This window comes from Barbus barbus (assembly GCF_936440315.1).
Source record: "Barbus barbus genome assembly, chromosome: 14".
Lineage (NCBI taxonomy): Eukaryota > Metazoa > Chordata > Actinopteri > Cypriniformes > Cyprinidae > Barbus > Barbus barbus.
This window is the reverse complement of record NC_136742.1, coordinates 4,895,827-4,920,389: the sequence shown is the minus strand read 5'-3', so window position 1 is coordinate 4,920,389 and position 24,563 is coordinate 4,895,827. Positions and strand designations below refer to the sequence as shown.

General features: G+C 39.8%; 1 protein-coding gene across 2 annotated transcripts; it reads right to left on the bottom strand.

Annotated features, from left to right (window-relative positions):
- Positions 1-1,833: 1,833 nt before the first annotated feature.
- Positions 1,834-24,431, bottom strand: LOC306879832 (cellular communication network factor 6-like). 2 transcript variants are annotated; one of them, XM_079433035.1, is made up of 5 exons: positions 24,335-24,416; positions 15,284-15,545; positions 14,648-14,887; positions 10,110-10,282; positions 1,834-5,060 (listed from the first exon to the last, which is right to left on the bottom strand). In XM_079433035.1, the coding sequence occupies exons 1-5, from the start codon at positions 24,380-24,382 to the stop codon at positions 4,779-4,781; spliced, it is 1,005 nt and encodes a 334-aa protein (XP_079289161.1). In that variant the 5' UTR covers positions 24,383-24,416; the 3' UTR covers positions 1,834-4,778. The 2 variants fall into 2 exon arrangements, with proteins under 2 accessions (XP_079289161.1, XP_079289160.1); XM_079433034.1 differs by having other exon boundaries at positions 3,801-5,060; positions 10,110-10,303; positions 24,335-24,431.
- Between the last annotated feature and the right edge of the window lie 132 nt (positions 24,432-24,563).

Sequence of the window (24,563 nt, the reverse complement as noted above, 5' to 3'; positions counted from 1 at the left end):
AGGTGGTCTTCTGCTGCTGTAGCCCATCTGCTTCAGGGTTCGACGTGTTGTGCGTTCAGAGATGGTATTCTGCATACCTTGGTTGTAACGAGTGGTTATTTGAGTTACTGTTGCCTTTCTATCTTCTCTAACCAGTCTGCCCATTCTCCTCTGACCTCTGACATCAACAAGGCATTTTTCGTCCACACAACTGCCGCTCACTGGATATGTTCTCTTTTTCAGACCATTCTCTGTGAACCCTAGAGATGGTTGTGCATGAAAATCCCAATGGATCAGCAGTTTTTGAAATACTCAGACCGCCCCGTCTGGCACCAACAACCATTCCACTTTCAAAGTCACTTAAATCCCCTTTCTTCCCCATTCTGATGCCATGTGATTGGCTGATTAGCAATTTGTGTTACCAAGCAATTGAACAGGTGTACCTAATAAAGTGGCCGGTGAGTGTGTGTGTATATATATATATATATATATATATATATATATATTTAACTAACTGCATGATTTTTACTGTACCACCAATAGCCTACTCCTAAATATAACGTAGAAACAAATTGTCTGTAAAGCTGCTTTGCAATGATTTGTATCGTGAAAAGTGCTATATATATATATATGTATGTATGTATATATATATATATATATATATATATATATATATGGGATGGCATGAAGGTGGAAAGGATGGAGTTTCCTTTTAATCCTTTTCCCTGCAATTTTGTGTGTGTGTGTCCCACTGTGCTGCATTTTAATTGTTATTGCTACACTAGATATATATGTTTGACCTGTTTTCTCCCTTTAACCAAACTTCTGTATGTCTGTCAGAAAAAAAGTACTTCTACTTTTTTAATACTTGAGTACAATTTAAAGTTGTACTTTGTTTTTACTTTTACTCAAGTATGTTTTTGACCAGATACTTGTACTTTTAATTGAGTAAAATTTTCACTGAGTATCTTTCCTTTCACTTGAGTAAAATGTTTGCCTACTGCATAACAGACAATATTGAGTCAAACAAAGTTGAGCTCTATCCCTAAGCAAACATGCCTGCCTGCAATTTTCAAGTACACCCAAAGACAATTTTTTATTAATTTATTTTAAGTTATTAAGCTATAATAATAACTTAAAATTTAGTTGTGTCTGATTAGGCCTGGACCTTAACTCTGCAAGACAATGGGCCTGAATTGCACATGTGTGTACTAGAGGCACAGAAATTACACACTTCACCTGTAAAATGTTATTACTTTTTCTTTAATATAAAATGTTAATAAGATAGTCATATCAAACAGTGTCTGGATAATGTAGTTTTAACAGAAGAAGAATTGCAGATTCATTTGTCATCAATACACATCAGTAAAACATAAGAAATGTCACTTTATCTGAAACTAGATTACACACTCAATTCTATATTCTTGGCATTGGCACAGTAAGCACAAAGCCTAAACTCGTATCATTTAATATGGCTCTACATTGACCTGTTGACTGATGGTTTGTTTGCAGGTAAGCAGTAGTTGTATTTTTGCTTCAGTTTATTCTTTTATAATCAGTCGGTGCTGGGCATCCATAGGTCCCATCACCTCACAAAAGCAATATTTTTGGGGTGCCTGCAAATTGTCATTCTAATAATAATAAGCATGCACACTATTTTTGTTGCAACTGACTTGACGGGAGTTCAGTACTCAAGAGTAAAACAAAATCCTTATATTTTGAATAATTAATTTTAAAGAGCCCATCTTTAGATGGAACTGTCTATTGCATTCATTTTTACTCAATTTTTGCCCAATGTCTATAGTGAATGTGTCCTGTATTGTGTGCGTGCTGGTAGGGTGAAGGTGTTCTTTTGTATAGGCAGAGTTCGAAAACTCTCTTCAGAGTGCACATACCTAGTAGTAGTAATAATAATATTTTTAAAATGTATCTATTGTTACGTTGTAATGCTTACAAAAAAAAATAAAAAATCGTAAACAACCCAATAAATTCAATAAACATTTTACGTTTTGGGATTTATTACGTAATGGGATTTAAGTTGCAAGTCATTCACTTTCAAAGAGCTGACGATTTGTTGTTCTGGAGAGTTCAGCTTTATGCAAATGCACAGCAATGTACAGTGGGAGTTCAGACTCCAAGTTTACATGACTCTTGATATAGTTTGTCCTTATTTATGTTATTATATTATTATTAACTTTCCTGTACTGCTCTCTTTTGTTGATTACTTTTACAGTTGAGGAAAATATATTCCTGTTTCTGTAGTGACCTCTAGTTGGTTGAGCTTTGCTCCAAAATTATGACTAGCATACACATACTTTTTTTGTTGTTGTTGTTTAAAACAAGGTTGAAATTTATTTGTTTGTTTGTTTGACTTTTTCAGAAGTATATGCCATTGCTTAAAGCTGCAGTCCGTAACTTTTACCTCTTTGTCACCCTCTATGCTGGAAAACCTGGAATTGCAGTTTCTTGCGGAATTATCTTCTGCGTGGGGTCGTGATCCGGTGTTCCTGCACGGCTCCAGCATGGATGAATCTAATGTTTTGAGATGAATGTGTAGCTGTCAGTCACCGCACCAGTGTGGATATTTACTGTGCTTCGCAATCACAGATTAGTCTACGTCTTGGAATATATGACCCAAATCAGAATTTTCGCTGTATATTGCCATCTGAACAAATAAGTAACAAGTCTGCCACGTTTGTTCTGACCAACTGAGGAAAAAAACATTACAATAAATCACGCTACCAATGGTGATTAAATGATCAGTTAGCTCATGCCACATCTAATTGTGCAAAGTATTATCATTGTTATACTTTGTTCTCAAATTATTAATGTTAACAACATCAGCATTGCGTGACTATGAGTATTAGTGTGTAGATTAAAATTTTTGTACAGTCTAATATCTAATTGTCATACCATTAAAATATTCTTTTAATCCAAAAAGCAAATTAATCTTCCTTCAAACTGGTTCTATTTAAAATACAAAAACTTGTAATCCCACATTGGCTATCTGTAATCAGAAGCACATTTCAAACTGGAATATAATTTAATTTCATTAACATGTGTTTCATAAACTTTCTAGATTACAATCCGCCATCAAAATGATAAATTGAATTATTCTAACTGCTGTGAGATAAGGCTATAAATGAGCCGGCACCTGCAGGATCCTCACATGAGATAGCCTACTAGCCGGGACAACTTCATTTTTACAGACGTGACGTAATGACGCAGTGCCATGCTCGAATTTCCACTCAAATTAGAAAACATTATTATAAACTAACCGTTGTGAATCGGGCTAAAGTAAGGCCATAGTTTTGAACACTGGCTGGTTATGTACTTTCTCAAATATTAATTTCGGATCATTTTTAACCAAAAAATGTTACGGACTGCAGCTTTAACCTCAGAGATGATTGTAGCTGATGGCCTTAAATGCCTGTGTGTTTTCCCACAAGTTCAAAATCTCTACAGGTTCTTCACATCCAGGTGAGTACCTGTGACCTGAGAATTTGCTATACATGATATGAGGGATGTGAGACATGTATTAACATGACTTTGCTTCATTTAAAGGAGCACTAAGCAAATTTTGCCAAACGATGTTGATGTTTGAAAGCACCAAAACAAACTATACCCCAACAGGACCTCGCCCCTATTTTGATATCTCCACCCCACACATACGTACACAACCCTGGGAATGAAGATGGTGGAATCTGCTATGCCTGCCGAAAGCTGCTTCGATATTTACGCGGGTCCTACTTCTTGCCTGATCATAACACTTCTTTTAATGCCTTGTTCCTCTGATACCTCCTCCCCCCTTTTTTGTCTGCCATCTATCTTTATCTATAGTCTATATCTATATCTATCTTTATCTAGACAAGACTGCTGATTGGCTGCAAGTGTGTTTTGGGACTTGGTCCGACACTGTGGTCAAAAGCATTTTTCAAATATTGCTTAGTGCACCTTTAAGGGTTTAAATAAATATCTCCCCATTCTCTTTACTTGCTGTATTGCAAACAACAGAGTAAAACACTGGTTTTAATGTGTTTATACAGTTATGCGTTAAGGCCCGAATCATACTCTACTCAAATATGTGAATGCAGACACATGACGATTGGACGATGGACGCATGGACGATTTTACTGGTGCATTCTCTGCATTGACCCAAGGAATGCTTTAGGTGCGTCCCAGTTCACATACTAATATGGTAGTATAAATAGTGAACACTGAAAATTTGAAATAAAAAAATAATAAATAAATAAATTGGTGTACTTGCATGATGCAGTTGTGTGTATATGTGTGTAATGTTGGACACTTTATGCATTCAGCTGTCACAGCTTTAATTACATAGCAGAGGAGGGGCTATCAGACACTGATTATGAATGACAAAATAACCTTCATACACTAAAATAAAATTCATAGGCTACACAGTTGAGTACGTATTGTATAAGTGCACAGTAAATAATGTGTCATTCAGGACGCAACTTGTCTGTCCCTTTTGAAATCAACTACTCATTGTAAAACAACAGTTTGAACTTTGCCATTAGATTTTATAAAAGCACAAAGCTGCCTGAATAACAACACCTTCGGATTAAAGGAATAGTTGAATGTTACTCTGTCTCATTCAAGTTCTGAGGTTTATTAGCGCAATAGCGTCCGAACAAACATTAAGATATTACCACATGTCCATAAAACTGAAGTGTGTTGACAAGTTACTTGTCTTTGTTCATATACTTGCATAGAGTATTTCTGGCCATATACTATAGCTTACAGTACATTAAGCATTGCGTACTTCCTCTTTGTCTGTTTTATATCAAGTGCAGCTCTGAAAACATGTCATTAGCATCATTGCACTTCCTCTGACACACACAGGAAGTGATCCACTGCATCTTCCAGCGTACATTCGATCCCCTTTTGCAGTGGAACTCTATGTTCACCATTTTGGACTTATTGGGAACGCAGCAGCGCTTGTCTGTGCAGATGCCGCAGTATGTCGGGCGGTGCTTCTTAACGCTGGTACAACCAGACAGCGAGAGCTTCTCTGCTTTACTGGCCTGGAATTTCGGTCTGCAGGTTTTACCTCTTGGCATCTAAGCATGAATGAGAAAAAAAATCGGTTATGATTAGGGGTTCAAAAATAGAACTTTGGAAAGGTTTCATTCTAATATACCTGCATATCTTTTGTTTTTTTAACATATAAAATATTTAAGCCTGGGTCAGTCTAAACCCTTGGATCCTAAGATATTTTGTTTTACACTACTCATAATTTACCCAGGGTTGACAGTTATTACTGGGTATTCGGTATTCATAAGCTGATGCTTCACACTGTACGTTCCTAAACACTGGTTTAAAAGTTCTTATTTGCGGTGTCAATTTAATACAACATGCAGTGTTTCTGTGACTGTCCAAAGCACTCTGTATTTAACCTAACATTCTTACACTGCATTTTCACACTGCACAACTTTGGCACACTAAAGTGGTGCAAACCTTAATTTGGTGCAAGTTTCACCTTGCTTCTAATTTACAAGTGTGAAATGTTTCTTTAACCAGGCTTAACAGCATTTAGAAAGTTGATAACCCATGGTTAAGCACAGTAGCTATTTTTTCATCCACCTATTTTTATGCACATTTTGGGATATTGCATAAAAAACTGCGCTCAACTGAGTCAGATAATTTTCTTTTACCGGATAAGAAAACGTGCATAAACTGATGGAAACACATTTACTGAATTAATTCCTCAATGCATCAAAAAAGTCATGTGACTGCGCAATTGGATGGCATAACTGGACTAACACATTTCACTGCAGAGTATCTGAAATGTTGTTTTAGTCATTATATATATAAAAAAAAGAAACAACAGAGGCTTCTCCTACTGCAGCAAATTATCTTTTTCTTGCCCTTTCTTGATTTTCATGATATTTGGCACCAGTTTATCAGGAAGTGATGATTTTGTTCTCTTCGTTTCACTGGATGGAAATGGTGCATTATTCACAAATGTTTTATGCAATATTCCAATTATATATCTTTTTCAGTTTTTCTTACAATGATTTCAGTAAAATAGATGAATGGTTTACCCTGTTTGTGTAAAGTGCTTATTAACATCAGGATATGACGGTTTTCTTTTCAGTTGAGGCTTTTGTGTTAGTGTCAGGCCCACACATGCCTGTTCTTGACTAATTGTTTCAATGAAGTCTCATTACAAGATCTTAAGGCAAGTCATTGTCCTGTAAGCTCCTTAGGAATGCTGTAATGAAGTACTGAGACTCATCTTACATCGGTATTGGCACCTCTCTCTCTCACTCGCTTTTCAGGGAAGTCAGACTTTCTTTTTCCCTCACTCACTGTACCACAGTGTCAGATTTCACTTTCTGGCAAATCCACCCTCAGATAAAGCTGATGAGATTGTATTGTTCTGAGAGCTTGTACTTTTGATATTCAACTACCAACACAATTAGAAAGCCAGTTTAAGTATGCAGATTCAACTTTATAATACAATGATAGATACCATTGCACCAAAAGTATTTGGATAATAAAGTGACTCTTAGAACGTCCTTCTAGATAATATATCACAGTAAGTAACATCACAATTGATGCTAGAGTTCTCAGAACTTTAAATCTGCACAATTAATCAATTGTGACATAATTTTTCAAAGCCTGATTTTCAGTGACTTTCAGCTGGTGTCAAAGCTATTTTTAATAGATGCTCACACATGTGAAAACGGTAATGACAAGTGTGGATCACCACGTTAATTAACCACCAGAAAATGTCCAAATACTTAATTACAACACTAATTCATTGTCTACATTTACAACACAATATATACCGTATATTATCTAAATAATCCAAAAATAAAAATTCTGTAATTATTTACTCACCCTCACATTGTTAAAAACTCCAGAAACCTTGACATCAGAGTATATTATCAGTTCGTGATTTTCTAATTTGTGTTAGACAATCAGTTGATGAACAGACAACTTTATTGACTCTCAAATCAAATCATCGATCAACTTGCATATACAGAGCTCGGATCCAATGTCAATAGCATCAAACCTCACTGGCTCTTATGTCACGACATTAGGTCAATTGCCACAAGAACCAACACTGTTAAGAAAAAAAAAAAACCATACAGAAAACTCAACTTGAGGCAACCAGCTTCAGGACTATTTTGAGTTTGGGCAACACATGGAAAAATTGTTAACTTAATAACATTTTGTCTGTGATTTCATTAAAAACAATACAGTAAGTTTCATGAACTAATGTTTCTTGTAGATCCACATTCAATCAACATTTTAAGTTTGCATTTTAAGTTAATATTGTTCGCACTGTGTCCTGTCTTGTGTTGCTGTTTTCTGTCTCATGTGCTTCCCATTACTTAGTTCATCCTCGTGTATGCCCATATTTGGTTATGTTCCTGTTCCTGTCTTTATTGGTTCATTATTAGTTAATTCAGTCCCACCTGTGTTTGTTTAATTCCCTCGTTCAGTTGAGTATTTATAGTGTGTTCTGCCCCTTGTTTCCTGTCCGGTATTAACGTCGATGTCCTGTTTCCTGTGTGTTTCTGCGCTGCCCTGTGTTACCCCGTTTTTGGATTTGATTACATACTGGTTATTTTGAGTTTACTCCTCATCTCCTCGCTTCCCTTGTGTTGTGTCATGACAGCATTGATATTACATAATAGTGATGTAGAATTTTTCTACTTTGTCTATGAAAAGAACACTAATCACTCTAATGGTAACAACTTTTACAACAAAATGTAATCAAATACAGATTTGATTACACCACAACGGCCAAGCACAGAAACGGTTTCTTTCCTCAGGGATGAACAAAAATTATTAAAGTGTGTTATGAGTGATCAAACAACCTGTTTGTTTGGACCCTCACCACTAAACTTGACATTATAATTTAATATTTTAAATCACTCAAACTAAATGGCCACAAAATTTTTTTATTTAATATTTAGATTGGAGAACAAAATTAGAGAAGTCTACAAATACTTGATTTTTTTTTCTGAAATATTGTTCATCTTCATTGCTCAAAACTTAAAGGAATATTAGCTGTATTGGTATACTTAACATGTCTGACAAAATAACCAAAGCATTTCAACAACAACAAAAAAAACTTTATTTTTTGGAAAACACTGTGATCAAAATTAGAGAACAGTAACCACTTTAGCACAAAAGAAGATAACAACTGAAGTTTTGGATGGTTACAGCTGTCAGAAATTAGTTGGAAGAGTAGAGGCCGCAGGACTTCACTAGTTTCTCACACTATGCTTGACTCTCTCTCCTCTCCACCTGTAGCTGGTGTGTGGTGAGCGCACAGGCGCCGTTGTAGTGTGGCTGCCGTCGCATCATCCAAGTGGATGCTGCACACTGGTGGTGGTTGAGGAGAGGACCCCCCCACATGATTGTAAAGCGCTTTGGGTGTACAGCAATACACAATAAAGCGCTATATAAATGCCTCATTCATTCATTCATACGCTGGTGTGATCTTGGTCCACTCTTCTTCCACTCTCTTCCATAGTTCGGTAAATGTAGTGGGTTTCTTAGCCATAACTTTGTTGTCATGGATGTTCCAGAGATTTTCATTCGGGATTAGATCAGGACTCTGGCCTGGCCATTTCGTGTTTTTTTTTTTTTTTATGTTCTTAGCTTCAAGGAGCTGCTTCGCCTATTTTGCAGTGTGAAGGGGGCATTGTATTGCATGAAATTTGCAGGCTGATTGGGAGATGCTTACAGGGAAGGTACCGCATGTTGCTGAAGGAAGTTCTGGTGAACATTTGCATTCACCTTCCATGTAGCTGTATTTGAGGCCCAACTCCTGCTGCACAAAACATCCCCCAAACTATGGCACTTCCTCCTTCACCGTTCACTGACTCCTTTACACACTTGGGCTTCAGTTTTTCCCCAGTTTGACACCGAACATAATGTTTCCCATCTGACCCAAATAAATTAAACTTGCTCTCATCACTAAAGTAATCTTTGGACCAGATTTCCTCTCTCCACACAATATGCTCCTCAGCACAGGCGAGCTTATCCTTTTGATTCTTTCTGCTGATGAGAGGTTTGGTCAACGCAGAGCGTGCTTTCAATCCGACTTCTCTTAAACATGTCGAGACAGATCCTTACCCTGTTCAGCGAGGAACTGGCAAGCAATTCCAGCTGCAGTGTTGAACCGATTCCCCAGTGAGAGTCTCTGCATTATTTTGTCATCTCATCCATTTGTCTTAAGTGGACGACCAGCCTTTCTGGGGGACTTGAATGAATTAGTGTCACTGTAAATCTGCAATGTTCAAGAAATCACAGATTTGGAATGACTTACTTCTCTTTCAATGGCTTAAAGGGTCATCCCTTTGGTCTTCATCTGGACAACCTCCCGTTGCAGGGTTTAGTCACTTTAGAGCAGCCCGCCATCTTGCAATCTCAGTGAAAATTGGAGGAATGCTGCCAGTTAAATAGGGTTTGTCATACTGTATATTTAAGGAAATTAGCACCAGGTGCCAGATTATCACCAATAACTTGGAGGTATATATAAGTGTTCTCTCATTTTGATCAGAGTTCTTTTTCAAATTCATTCAAGTTTTTTATACTGTGCCTCGAAATACAATTAATTCATGAAATATGCTTAAAAACTGCCCTTCTACTCCTGTTAGGATAACTTTAAATAGGTCTAAGCAGTGACCTTGAAATTTACCTTGAAAGGACATTATAGGTTGTTCTCTAATTTTGATCTCCACTGTATATATTAATATATAATGTAGTTCAGTCAACAGTCAAGTTAACAGTTTTTTCAGAATTTTTTTACAGTTTTACAGTTTTTTTACAGAGAATAAAGTTTGATATTATTAACGTGTCACAATAATCAATAAACAATAACTGTCCAAATCACGACAATGATTGTTGAACAAAATGGTTAGATTTACTTGAATTTTTTATCTGTTCATAATGCATACAGTATAATTATTTTGCCCTCTGAAGATTTGGATTAAATCAATGGAGGTATATGGATTACATACTGTATAGGCTACCCTCTTGTCCTTTTTTGGCGATTGAATACAAGTTTGGAATGGCATGAAGGGTGTGTAGATGGAAGACAGAATTTCTAGTTTAACCTTGACCAGCATGGACGGATCTCTTACCTTAAGTCCCTTTAGAGCCTTTTTATCACATGGTCGAAGCAGACAGAGTCGGCGCTCTTTTCTCATCTCACACTTGCTGTTGTCATTGTTGACTCGTACAGAGATGCCGATGCCGCAGGTGCGTGAACAGGGTGACCAGGGTGTGGTCTGGACTAAACAGTTCTTCTTCCAGGCTAAGGGAGGATCCCTGTAAGCTTTCAGTGTTACAGTCACAAAGCACTACGTCATCCCACAGCACACATTCAAACATCTGCCCTCACCCCAGGCTTCACATTCTGACAGGAACAACGAGTCTGTGAATACTGTATAGTATTGATCTGTCACAGCTACTGTTTAGTTATGACGTCAATTCATAGAACAATCCAGAAGGCAAATTCACCATGGGTTCTCTCTGGAGTTTCTAAGATTTGGCTGTTTTCTAGTTATGAATAATGTTAGTACAAGGTTAATGTCACTCTACATGTTGCTCCTCAAAGATAGCTAGCAAATGGGAAGTGGTTTATTTTTAATATGGATGTTTGAAAATAGTGCCAACACTACTACACTTTATGTAAACCACAAGCTTTTGTGCTTGACGAATGACTTTTACTTACAGTAAGTGAACAAAAATTTGTCCTCTTATGGCAACTTACATTTGAGGCATAAGTGAATGTAATTTATTTAATGAAAGTCTCTTCAGACGTTTAATTGCTGTTCTAAATGTCCCTAAGAAATTCTAGAGTGCAGCATGACTGCAAAATGTAAAATTTGTCACTCAGTTTGGGACCCATTCTCACAAATTTTGCCTCAGTAAACTTAATTTGCTGCTTATTAATAGTTAGTAAGGTAGTTGTACAATATGGTTATGCAGAATAAGACAGTAATATGTGCTTTATACTGTAGGTACTAATAAACAGTCAATATGTTAGTAATATGGATGCTAATAAGCAACTAGTTATTAGTGAGAACTGGTCCCTATACTAGTGTAAACAAACTAGTGTATTAGTATTCCCACATTTTCTAAGGACAGCAACATGAACTGCTCTGTTGGATAAAAGTACATCTCTACTGTATCATATCCCATTCTCATCATCTGAGTAACTTCAACATGCTTATAAAGGAATGCTTGTTCCAAATTCTATACAAGTAATGCTCTATTAACAACATTTGTGACATGCTGTCAGTTTAATTACCATAATTTCAATAAAAAAAAAAACAATGCGGTAACACTTTGTTTTAAGGTCTCATAATACAAAGTAATTACCTGATTAAGTACTTAGTAGTATGTAACTAAGTTATGGAACAGCCTGTAATTACAGTTTGTAATTATGTACATGTAATAGGCAGCTACTGTTACACATATGTATCAGACCGAGTCTGTTACACAGCTACTTGTACACTTAAGTACAATCTTGATACACTTTATTTTAATAGCTTATGCCTGTGTAATATTCTGTCATTTTAATGTAATTAGAAATGTATTACATGTAATTAAGCTATGTGCTGGTGGGTTAAATCAAACTAAGTTGCAGCTGGATAAGGTGTACAGTATAGATACACATGAAGTACACTTAAGTAATACACTTTATTTTAAGTAGCTTATGTCTGTGTACTTACATTTATAATTACATTGTATAAAGTCTGCAACACACATATAACAATATTGTAGTTACACAACTAGCTGTGTAACAGACTCGATAACAGTAGCTGCCTATTACATGTACATAATTACAAACTGTAAGTACAGGCTGTTCCATAACTTAGTTACATGGTAAGTATATTAATTAAAATATAATATTGTAATTACTCTGTATTATGGACACCTTAAAATAAAGTGTTACCAAAAATGCTTACAGCGAAGCACTTACAATGAAAGAAAATTGGACCAGGCAGTACATTTTAGAAGTATAGGCACAAGGTTTACACATTACAGCCTACTTTCTGTATTTTGCACAGAATCTACTGTCATGTACAGTTTTAAATGAATAATGTGACAGATCTAATGGCATATCACTTTACTCCATGGTTGCAACTGCACCCCTACAACTAGCCCTAACACTAACCAATTTGAGCCTGATGATCAGTAACGGTGTCCTCCAAGGTCCAGGATAGGAACCCTTTGAACCCAGCATGAGTAACAATATACGCTGCACCAGCACCTCAAAAGGGAGTGGCATCATTCCTCAGATTTCTTCTCTGCGATTCGTCTTAGCCCGTGGTTATGAGTTGTCTTTTTGCATCAGGATAGGATTTCATGTTCTGCAACCTCTTTGAGTGCATAATACTCCTTGTGGGGAACACAATGTTATTTCAGGAGTATGTTCCATGCTGTCTTCCTTTTATGAGTGAAGACTTGCACGGTAAGTGTGTCAACTGTGTTTGGCCATTCATCAAGCTCATGCTGCACTTAATGGCTCTGCTAGTTACATGCAGAGTGAGATTTTTAAAAGTACTTTAGAAGTATTAAAAATAAAAAAGTTCTCTGCCCATTCAAGGAAAGAAGGGGACTGGTTTCACCCCATCACTGGCTTTTAGAGATCCTCTCCCTTTTGCAGAAAAGAGCCATAGAGAAAGTGCCTCCTTCTAGAATGGAGTTGGCAGACTTAGGTCAACTGAACTACTCTTTACAGAAGCGTTGTAGAAGTATGTTGACAGCATGCTGACGCTAAAGCACATCTCGACGAAGATTCGGCCGGTGGACTGGTTTGTCATGATAGATCTGAAGGATGCTTATTTCCACATTCAGATCATTCAGAGACAAAATAAGTTTCTCAGGTTCACTTTTGGGGCAAAGGATTTCAATTTTGAGTATTTCCTTGGCTTAGAATTTCACTTTACACGTTTATGAAGTGCATGGATACAACTTTGGTGCCTCGGGGAGGGAGGCAATAGCGCCAGCAGATACTAAATTGGTCTGTTTCTATATGGGCTTCAGACGGTCATCACACCAGGGGGTGTTCTCATAGCGTCAGCTGCCGATGCATTGTTCCATATTCAGGAACCAAGGTTACATATGTAACCGAGATGTTTCTTTTGTAATTCTGTCTGGCTCAACCAGACAATGGTGGGCAGAATTAGAGTAAATAGCCTTTGCCTTCAAGGCGGGCTATGTGCATTTGTGTAAAAAGTGTAAATAGACACTCCATATTTTTTCTATGATAACAGACATTATACCACAAACTTTAATTGTATCAAACCTGGAGCATTCCTTTTAAGTCAACGTGAAATCAACATCGTACCTACAGTAGTTGCTTTCTTAATATCCTCGCTCTTGTTGTTTTCATAAACTTTCATCAACATGTTATAACTAGGGATGTAACGATGCACCCGAAGCCAGTTGAAAATCAATGAAAATATGTGACGATTCAAGTTAGATGAGACGTTGAACAAATCACAATACAGTTGGGGTGGAGGTTTATATGAATGTATGTCTAGGGGGAACTGACAGTCTTCAAATAAGTTTTGATGGTATTTTCTTTTCATCTTGCCTCCGTATAATGCATATTGAAGTAGTGTTTATCAGCCCAGCTCTGCTTTGTTTACAGCGGTAACCAACGGAACTGCAGGGTTTAGGTTATTGCTGTTCTTCTATAGGTGCCACCTACTGGTAAAGAGTGAATTTGTGTTCTCATTTAGCCTGTCTGCGTTTTTGTAGTTTTATGTAGCATAATTTCATAAATGCTAAATTTAGACCGTTCTGTTTTTGCTTTAAATGCGTTTTCTGTACAAGGCACATTTTCTGCTGGAAAATGTCAACACGCTAATATTTCAACTAGTTCTGTCAAACGATTAATCGTGATTAATCGCATCCAAAATAAAAGTTTTTGTTTACATAATATATGTGTGTGAACTGTGTATATTTATTATGTATGTATAAAGACACACACATACAGCATATATATTGAAAATATATGCTGTATTTACGTGTATATATTTATATTCATATAAATTATATCATATATAAATATATTAAATATATAAATGAAACATATTTTTCTTAAATATATACATGCATGTGTGTGTGTATATATATATATATATATATATATATATATATATATATATATATATATACAGTACATAATAAATATGCAACGTCCACACATATATCATGTAAACAAAAACTTATTTTGGATGCGATTAATCGCTTGACAGCACTAATTTCAACATAAGAGATATTTCAGTTTCACTTGTCTGAGAAATAATAAAAGGACACTTTTTTATTCATAATTTGTCTTAAATCTAATTTTGTAAAAAAAAAAAAAAAGGTGAGAAAATCATACTGTGAAACCAGTAGGCTATTGTGAATCATATTGTTTTTGGGTTAAGTTGAATTGAGTGAATTGTTACATCCCCAGCAAAAACCCTCTTCATCTCTAAAATTATTTTTGTTTCTGCTGATGTAACTAAACTTGTGTGGGAGATGAAAAATAAAATTTACCAGTAAAATCACATGCTAACATGTTTCCATCTAATCAAACCCTGATGGAGAGAATCATTTTCTCAGAATATTCAAATTATGTAATGTATTATGCTGTCTCAGACTGGGTGATATTCACCTGACATGGTCCTGTAGGTGGTGTCCTGCTTGTGTTTGGGGCTTTGATTGCTCTTGAGTCCTGCTGGCAAGCTGCCCTGGAGAGCAGCGGGACTCAACATTCCAGCCGGCTTTTGGATGAAGGCAGGAGTGCAGCCGATGGCTCCAGCAATGCAAGTGCACTTGTAGAGTAGGCTGGGTTGGAAGGCCTGTCCGTTATTATAGTGAGCCCCATTCAGATCACAACCAACCCCCATCATGTCTACAAAAATATGCAGGATTGACTATTACGTACAAATTTTTTTTACTTAATTTAAGAGATCCAGTTGTGGTCATGAGGTTATAAAAAAATCCTAAAACTATATTAAAACGAGGCAGTTACTTAGTACAATGTGGCCATAATTTACTTAAAACTATAGGGAACAAATTATTCAAATGTGGCCACAAAATAAACTGTGGGAATGGATTCTTAATTTGTGGTCACAATATTTACATGTATATATGTTTTTTTTCTCCCTGCATATCATATCATGTGCGAGGATTCTCATTACACCACTCTATTCTCAATTTAGCTTCTAAACTAACTGTCCTAACTTTTAAGAAGTTGTGATGTTGATTGTAACAAAGACGTAGGGTTTTTCATAAATCGCTCACTCACAAGCACAGACGCCAACTTCATAACGTGGCTGGTCTTTGGAAAAGTCACAGTACATGCTTTTGTGAAGGTCACAGACATCCCTCTCGTTGCATGATTCCCCAATCTGCCGTGCACAGGTTTTGCAGCAGCCACAGCCATCCAAGATGGAGCTGACACCAGGGGCACACAGTGGCCGGACACCACATTTACACGGCCAGCTACAGAACTGCCTCCTCTCCACCAGGCCTGTCGCTTCCCGCTGCCTCTGCCTGCTATCAGCACCCTGCAATACATGCAAAAAGAAAATAAGACCCTGGAATCAAAGATATCATAGAGAGAGATACTCTCATGATTCTATCACCTCTATGAGATCATTTGTAGTTATTTGTGAAAGAATCACTAATGTCATGCTCTTATTCTTTGGTTTTCATTTCCTTGCCATGCACCCTTAATGTGTTTAGAGCATAGTTATTTGATCAATGTGGGTTTTTGAATGAACAATCCAAATTAGGATGGCAACATAAAATTTAAAGATGAATATTTACTGAATACATATTATACTATTCATTTATGTACATACAGTTCTGTCAGGACCACTATTGTCAATATAACTTACGATTACCATACATTTTAGGTTTGGGGAATGGTTCTATTCGGGGCAAACACTCCCTGCCCATTCACGCAGCCTAGCATGGATAGGAGCAGGGAGAGCAGAATACCTGTTAAAACAACCATATGCTGAACCCTCCAACCAAAATGCTGATAGCAATCTAACTGAATGCCTTATGGAAGGAGAGTGGCGGCAAAGGGGTGCTCTTGCCAGTAGAGCAGCTTGCCCCTTCGGGAAAACAGTGGCAGCGAACGGGTTCTCTTCTTTATAATCAGCTAAGAAGAGCAGCAAGCCCCTTACCGGAGTGTAGCATCAAAGAGGTGCTCTTCGTAATAGCAGCCAAGAAGAGCAGCAAGCCCCTTTTTAATGCAACCTGAAATTACACTAGATTTCAGTCCAGTTACCAGTTGTAGCAAACACTGTGTACTGCAGCCGTAGAGCAAGCAATGGGAGGTTTAGAGATTGCAGATTCTGCCTAGTCTAAGCTTAGCATCCATAACACAGCATATAACTCAATAATTCATGTCATGTTTATACAGGTTGTCGCCTCCCATGATATTAGTGTTCGCTGACATACATGTCCTCTATCTGATAACCCGCATTAGTGTAGTAGACAATCCTTACCAATACTCTCGAAGCTTATGCAACAGTGTGTAGCGTGCTTAAGCACAGCATGTTGCAGTAGTCAGACCTAAAGAAATAGCATTACCAATAACCAGATGACCCATAGCAGCAAGCATATCTCAAGATAATTAGATGGCTTTAAACAATAGCTTAACATTAGCTTCTTGCTGTCGCAAGTTTACCTGGATACCAGCACTGCAGAAAAACCTGATAGCCTAAGCAACGGCAGGTCTAGTAACGATATGATACTGGACACTAGATAAGGCTTAACAAGCAAGCAATCCCAATACCCTGATAGCTTTAAGCAAAGATCTCTGAATGCATAGAGTGGGGCAGCATGCCCTTACAGAAGAATAGAAGTAGCGAAGGGGTGCTCTTTTATAAACAGCTAAAAAGAGCAGCATGCCCCTCTAAAGTAGTATGGCTTTTTGGGGAAGTCGTGGCCTAATGGTTAGAGAGTCGGACTCGTAATCCAAAGGTTGCGGGTTCGAGTCTCGGGCCAGCAGGGATTGTAGGTGGGGGGAGTGAATGTCCAGCGCTCTCTCCACCCTCAATACCACGACTGAGGTGCCCTTGAGCAAGGCACCGAACGCCCAACTGCTCCCCGGGCGCCGCAGCATAAATGGCTGCCCACTGCTCCGGGTGTGTGTTCACGGTGTGTGTGTGTTCACTGCTGTGTGTGTGCACTTTGGATGGGTTAAATGCAGAGCACGAATTCCGAGTATGGGTCACCATACTTGGCAGTATGTCACTTCACTTCACTTATGGTCAATACTCGAATTTAGGCAACAGCATTTGCCCTTGTCCAGATAACGTTTAGCATTGATATAGCTTTAGAAGCAAATATATGATCTGCACATTAAGTATCAAGCACATTACCGATACACTAGTTCGCTAGAGCAACAGCATATCACTGACTTAAACACAGCATGTTGGAAATAGTCAGATAAGTTTAATGAAAGCATCCCCAATAGATGAGCCAGAAGCAGCAAGCCTGTTTCATATCGACAGCCTTGACAATAGATTAAAACAAGGTTCCCTGGTAAATTTAACTGCTAATGTTACCAGTGTGACAGTACGATAGCATGCCTAGCAAACATAACTGAACAACTAGCTTAACAATGAGCAATATCTGAAGCATGTTCGCCAACATAGCATTAGACAATAAAATGAAAGAAACTTTGCTTAGCTTCGTGAAGACATTCAGAGATGAATAAAGGGTTAAATGGCCAGTTGTTACATGGATGCTTTAACCCTTCTTGAATATCTTGCTTCTTCCAGCGGAGAAAGAAGATTGTGTAAAGTTGTTGGTGCAGTCGTATTAACACAACTTCGGTGATGAATTGTGGGCAAAGTGTCTATATCAATTGCGAGGAGCCGTGCTCGCTCAGATAACTTTCGGCTTGACAAACTACGCGGCGAATTCACTTTAAGTTCACAACTTGAATCTGGTGAGATACTCTGTGGGAATCCTGTCGAAAATCCTGATTGAACGCTTCCTATGGAGATGGAATTTGCCGTCTATTAGTTCCTGAGCGAAGCGATAGCTGCTGAATAATGAATAATGAAGGGAACTTATGAAGGGAATTATGACAGGTGTCGTGATCCTATAGGTAGACGTGGATCAGCTGATGCGAGCTTGACTAACATGGCCTGCCAGAACTACCGCTATGCTCCATTATAATACATTTATACTAAATATATATTATAAAAAAAATAAAACACTTGCTAATTTATATAACAGGGTTAGATAAAGGCCTACTGACACACACAAAAAAAGAAAGGTATATGCACTTGAAACTTGTCACACTCTGCCCGGGAGCACGGAAACACGGAGACCAGGAGACGAGGAATTCACAAACACGAGAATCTTTAATCCAACTAGGAGCATGGGAGGCACAGGAAACACATCACAGGCAGGGAAGACAATTCAACGACCGACAAAAACTAACTGAAAGGACTGGGGCTTATAAACACAGGATAACGAGGGAACTAAGGAGACACACCTGGGATCAAATTAACAATTAACGTGAGGGAGAAACTGGGTCACAGAACACATGGGGAGCAAAAACACAACAAAAACAGGTCCAAGATCCAGACATATCGCCCCCCTCCCGGAAGGTGCGTCCTCGCACCGTAGAAACATCCAAAGGGGAGGGGAGGGGCAGGTGGGAACTAGGGAGGCGGCTCAGGAGGAGGACGGATACCCGGGAGGGGGCCGGCAGACAGAGACCAAGGCGGTGACGAAGGAGGGAGGAGCCAGGGAAGAGACAGGAGGGACCCGGAGCAGGAGGCGCTCAGCTGGACCCAGGCCACAGACGTGAAGATGGCCCACGGTGGAGCCAACGGAGGGAGGAGCCATGGAGGAGGGATTGCTGACGACTCCAGGGGGCCGACCAACGGCGGCGGAGCAGGTGGTGAAGGAGCCCGAGGCGGAGAGCCAACGAGCCAGGGGGATGCCGAGGATCCGGGGGGACAGGGTGGAGCCGAGGGCTCTGGCGACCGAGGTGGAGGCGGAGACCCGGAGATCCGCGGCGGAGCCGGAGCGACTGAGGACCAAGGTGGAGCTGGAGGGAGGAAGGAGCCCAACGGAGCCGGTGGGACGGAGCGACGAAGCGCAGCCAGAGGAGAGGAGTCCAGAGGCGATGGCGGGTCGACACCCAACCAAGGCGGAGCCGGAGGGACGAGGGAGCACGGTGGAGCTGGTGGATCGAGGGGTGATGGTGGAGGCGAGGGAGCTAGGAGCCGAGGTGGAGCCACTGGGTCTACGGGCCGAGACGGAGTCCGGGCCTCGGAGGCTGGAGGCGGAGGTAAGGGATACTCCAGCCCAGGCGACGCTGGAGGATGGCAGACCCACGGGGCTCGCACCGTACAGATAGAGGGCTGAGGGCGAGCGGGAGGGCTGCCAGACAACAGCGGTGGAGGAGGCAGGAGCGGGTGGGAGGGTGGGCATTTTCGAGGAGCAGGCACTGGAGGATCGGATGCCCCCTCTCTGTCCAGCAGTCCCAGATCTGTCTTCAGCTCACCCTCAGCCGCGGTGCAGGGGGCTCCACTCCACGTTCACACCGTCCACGGCTTGCTCCCTCGTGGTGGGCACTGATGCAAGCTCTCGCACCTGGTCTGACGGGTTGGGCTCAACTTCCGGGGCGATCATCCGCTCAGTCGCTCGGCTTCGCGCTGGCAGATCGCGGCGGGAAATGGCTCTCCGTCATCGGTGGGCTCGGGCTGGTGCTCCGCACCGCGGGGAGATGGTGGGCTGGGCTCTGGGTCTGGAGTGGATCTGGCGAGATCATCCTCTGAAGAGACTGTGAGGGGCGATCCGTTTCTCGCCAGAATCCACTCCACAAAGGCGGCGAAATCCTCTCGAGGACCATCTTCGGACGACAGCGCTCTGCACGCGGTGTTCAGGCTTCCATGAAAGAATGAGCAGAGCGCGTCGTCAGGGTAGCTGGTGGTGTTCGCTAACAACAAGAACAGTCTTGTATGGTCCTCGAGAGATCGGTCCCCCTGCTCCAGCAGGAGAAGGAGGAATTCGGGACGGAAAAAGGGATCCATTAGGGCACTACGGAAATAAAAACACTGTGGGAAAAAATGGAAAACAAAACGGAGGGTATAAACGGAGGTAACTGTTTTCGGTCGGTCATTCTGTCACACTCTGCCAGGAAGCACGGAAACACGGAGACCAGGAGACGAGGAATTCACAAACATGAGAATCTTTGATCCAACTAGGAGCATGGGAGGCACAGGAAACACATCACAGGCAGGGAAGACAATTCAACGACCGACCAAAACTAACTGAAAGGACTGGGGCTTATAAACACAGGATAACGAGGGAACTAAGGAGACACACCTGGGATCAAATTAACAATTAACATGAGGGAGAAACTGGGTCACAGAACACATGGGGAGCAAAAACACAACAAAAACAGGTCCAAGATCCTGACAAAACTTGACTATTTTTGGAATCTCTTCATTAGAAAGAACTCCCCAAACAAACCAATTCACCAGAATAAATCTAGCTTTCCAAAGCTACATATGAGAGAGGATATACACTCACCGGCCACTTTATTAGGTACACCTGTTCAATTGCTTGGTAACACAAATTGCTAATAAGCCAATCACATGGCAGCAACTCAATGCATTTAGGCATCTAGATGTGGTGAAGACGACTTGCTGAAGTTCAAACTGAGCATCAGAATGGGGAAGAAAGGGGATTTAAGTGACTTTGAAAGTGGAATGGTTGTTGGTGCCAGATGGGCTGGTCTGAGTATTTCAAAAACTGCTGATCTACTGGGATTTTCACACACAACCATCTCTAGGGTTTACAAAGAATGGTCCGAAAAAGAGAAAATATCCAGTGAGCAGCAGTTGTGTGGACAAAAATGCCTTGTTGATGTCAGAGGTCAGAGGAGAATGGGCAGACTGGTTAGAGATGATAGAAAGGCAACAGTAACTCAAATAACCACTCGTTACAACCAAGGTATGCAGAATACCATTTCTTAACACACAACACGTCGAACCCTGAAGCAGATGGGCTACAGCAGCAGAAGATCACACCAGGTGCCGCTCCGTTCTCAGCTAAGAACAGGAAACGGAGGCTACAACTGGCACAGGCTCACCAAAATTGGACAAGAGAAGATTTGAAAAACGTTGCCTGGTCTGATGAGTCTCGATTTCTGCTGCGACATTCAGATGTAGGGTCAGAATTTGGCGTAAAGAACATGAAAGCATGGATCCATCCTGCCTTGTCTCAACGGTTCAGGCTGGTGGTGGTGGTGTAATGGTGTGGGGGATATTTTCTTGGCACACTTTGGGCCCCTTAGTACCAACTGAGCATTGTTTAAAAGCCAGAACCTACCTGAGTGTTGTTGCTGACCATGTCCATCCCTTTATGACTAAAATGTACCCATCTTCTGATGGTTACTTCCAACAGGATAATGCACCATGTCACAAAGCTCAAATCATCTCAGATTGGTTTCTTGAACATGACAATAAGTTCACTTTACTCAAATGGCCTCCACATTCACCAGATCTCAATCCAATAGAGCACTTTGGGATGTGGTGGAACGGGAGATTCGCATCATGGATGTGCAGCCGACAAATCTGCAGTGATGCTATCATGTCAATATGGACCAAAACCAGGAATGTTTTCAACACCTTGTTGAATCTATGCCACTGTAGCAGAGGCCAGCGGGCCACCTCACTCCCCGACCTCAAGTGGCGCTCTAGCGACTGACGCTAGAGGCCGTGGCCTTTTAGCCTCCTCGTTAGAGCGCCCGCCTCCCACGCCGGAGACCGCGGTTCGAATCCCGCTCGGAGTGGATCGAGTAGGACCGCAACACCACGAAGAATTATGGCAGTTCTGAAGCAAAAGGGGGTCCAACCCGGTACAAGCAACGTGTACCTAATAAAGTGGCTAGTGAGTGTATATATAGACACAGAGAGAGGGACAGAGAGTTTTTAGGATGAACTGATACACTAGAATGAATCAAATTTTTCAAACATTAGAGAGAGAGAGACTGAACTGAATTACCAAACTGATTCACTAAAATTAATTGGACTTGCCAACGCTACAAACGAGCTAAAGCTAACAGTGTGATTGTTCACATCCACTTGCAGTAAAATAACACAAATGTGACCAGCGCTGACCCCAGGAGGTTAACCTGTTAACGTTCACCAGAGCGACAGTGCACTGAAGCGTTTTTTTCCCCACTAGTTTAATGTTTATGAATGAATTTAACGTGAAAGAATATCGTTAATCTTGACAAACTATATATCATTCTGAAGGTCTAAGCCTCAAGCATCGACGACAGATCGCTGTTTTCTGATGGAAAGCTTATAAGGAGTGTATTTGCTACATTTGTGTAAGCAGTACACATCAAAACAGGCAGAATAAAAAAGCCGTACGTACCAGATTCATTGTAATAACGAGCCACAAACGCGTCCACTGCTGAAATTCCAGTTTAGTTAGAGGGGTAAGGGTCCACAGAACAACATCCCTGCGAGCACTTTTAGTCCAGCGAAACAATAACGTTGTAATAAGGATGAATATTCCTTTGTTTACGTTTCATTTCTTCGGGAGAGTTATAGTTTGCGTCCGTTATGGAATAAATTACGCTCAAAAACAGCGTCTTGGTAGTAAAAAAAAACACGGTGCTAGTAATATGCTTGCTAATAAGCAACTAGTTAATAGTGAGAATTGCTCCCTAAAATTATAACTAATTAGATTTGTTTTTAGATTTGTTTATAATAGTTGTTAATATTGTGTGATAAAGACCCCCTCCTCTATTCCCACCCTCCTCCTTCCCAACTTTCATGAAACTGTGTTACTGTAATTCTCTGGCTCTCTCAGTGAGTTTAGCAGCAAATCCACATGCAAAGCTTGGCAGATGAAAAATCCAACCCTGATGTCAACAAGCGGCCTCTTCACACAGCTCTACTGACTGTGCTTCTGTTAAAGCGTCCTATGGAAGAAAAACATTGCATGCATTTATGGTGTTGACACTCTGCAGGCAGCAAATAAATAGCCCATATATGCACCCCCATCTTTAATTTTCTTGCTTTTAAGTACCACATGAGCATATCAGTTTACTTTCTTCAGTTTATCTTTTTTACTTTCACTTGGGTAAATTAAAGCCTTGCCAGAGTGTAAGGGTGATTCAGTATTAAATATTACAAACCAGATGAGAAAAAGTCAAAATTTAAACATAGTCAGTCATCAGTGCAAATGACTCGACTTGACAATATGTCCACAGACTTAGGTACTGTAATTTAATTAACCAGATAGTATGTGGAAATTACTATTTTGTAATTGTAGTAATAGTTTAAAAGCTGTATTTTGAATATTAAAATACATGATCTATTTGGTAACAAAAATGTAAAAAATGTCTTACTATTATATTAACTGTTCTATAAATTTAATAAATATTATATACTATTATAAAAACATTTATATAATAGATATTACAATCATATGAATTATTTCAGTCTGTTCCTCAAAGCTTGATTCCATTTCAATCAATTATATTGATCCTTTATTTTATAATAGGTTGTATATAATAATTAAAATGAGTATGACCCAGATATCAGAGATTTGAACAAATGTGACATTTTAAATCCATAAGAGCCTTTGTAAGCTTAGTTCTGTAGGTTTTAGTGTAGTTAGTTAGATTGGTTGCGTTTATCATATGAGCTATATCACTTCTGTACCATAGGGTTCACTGCAGGCCCCTCTCTTTCACACAAGTACTTCCAGGGTCACCAGAGGTCAAAACAAAAAATCTGAAGTCTTTCTGTTAAGGTTTACAGAATGAGCTCATTTTATGAAACCAAAATAACAATAGGAACTTACATGCCAATGCAAACTCATCTCGTAAACATCTCTGAGGAGGTTTCGCTTTAAAGAGATGCTATATTAAAATGCCATTTCTCAGGCCACACCATCTCAAGGTTTTAAACAGCAGCAAACTTGCATTACATCACTCGGAGTCTGACCTGTCATAAGTACTTTGACAACTTCAAAAAAGTTCTTCTAAAAGACAAGAACACCAGAATAGCTTTGATGTGAACTAAAACGTTTTCTGATTTTATGGTTTTTTTTAATGTACTAATGTTAATTAGCAATCAGCTACAATTACAAATGCATGCCAACAATGTACAGTTAACATCCCAAAAAATATAGAACCTAAAAGCCAAGATATAACTTTCATTAGCATGAAAGTATGAGTGTATATTTAAGGCCAACTAGGCCAGTCACTATGGGTTATGGGCAGACAATGATGCTATTGGTTATAGTCAAGCTTTGACTGTTAAGAAAGAATGGAATTGGTGGCTCTTACCTGACTCAGAAAGAGCAGCAGAACACAGCACAGTAGTGATAGCATCATATACGGCCTGCAAAGGAGCTCTGTGCACCCAGAATGAAAGAACGAGAGAAAGAAGGAAGGCTAGGAGAGAGAGGAGAGAGAGCTGACCTGTCTGAGAGAGGTACACAAAGCTCCCCTCTGTCTGTTCTCCAAACACACCTTTCCACTACAGAACTCACACAGAACTCTATCTGAAATATTT

What these genes read in the sequence shown, in the direction of transcription:
- LOC306879832 (XM_079433034.1), bottom strand. Translation starts at nt 24,382, where the DNA reads ATGATGCTATCACTACTGTGCTGTGTTCTGCTGCTCTTTCTGAGTCAG. An exon ending in TGAAGTTGGCGTCTGTGCTT is followed by an intron (nt 14,888 to 15,283) that starts GTGAGTGAGCGA and finishes ATATTTTTGTAG; the next exon opens with ACATGATGGGGGTTGGTTGT. An exon ending in AGGCTCTAAAGGGACTTAAG is followed by an intron (nt 5,061 to 10,109) that starts GTAAGAGATCCG and finishes ATTCATGCTTAG; the next exon opens with ATGCCAAGAGGTAAAACCTG.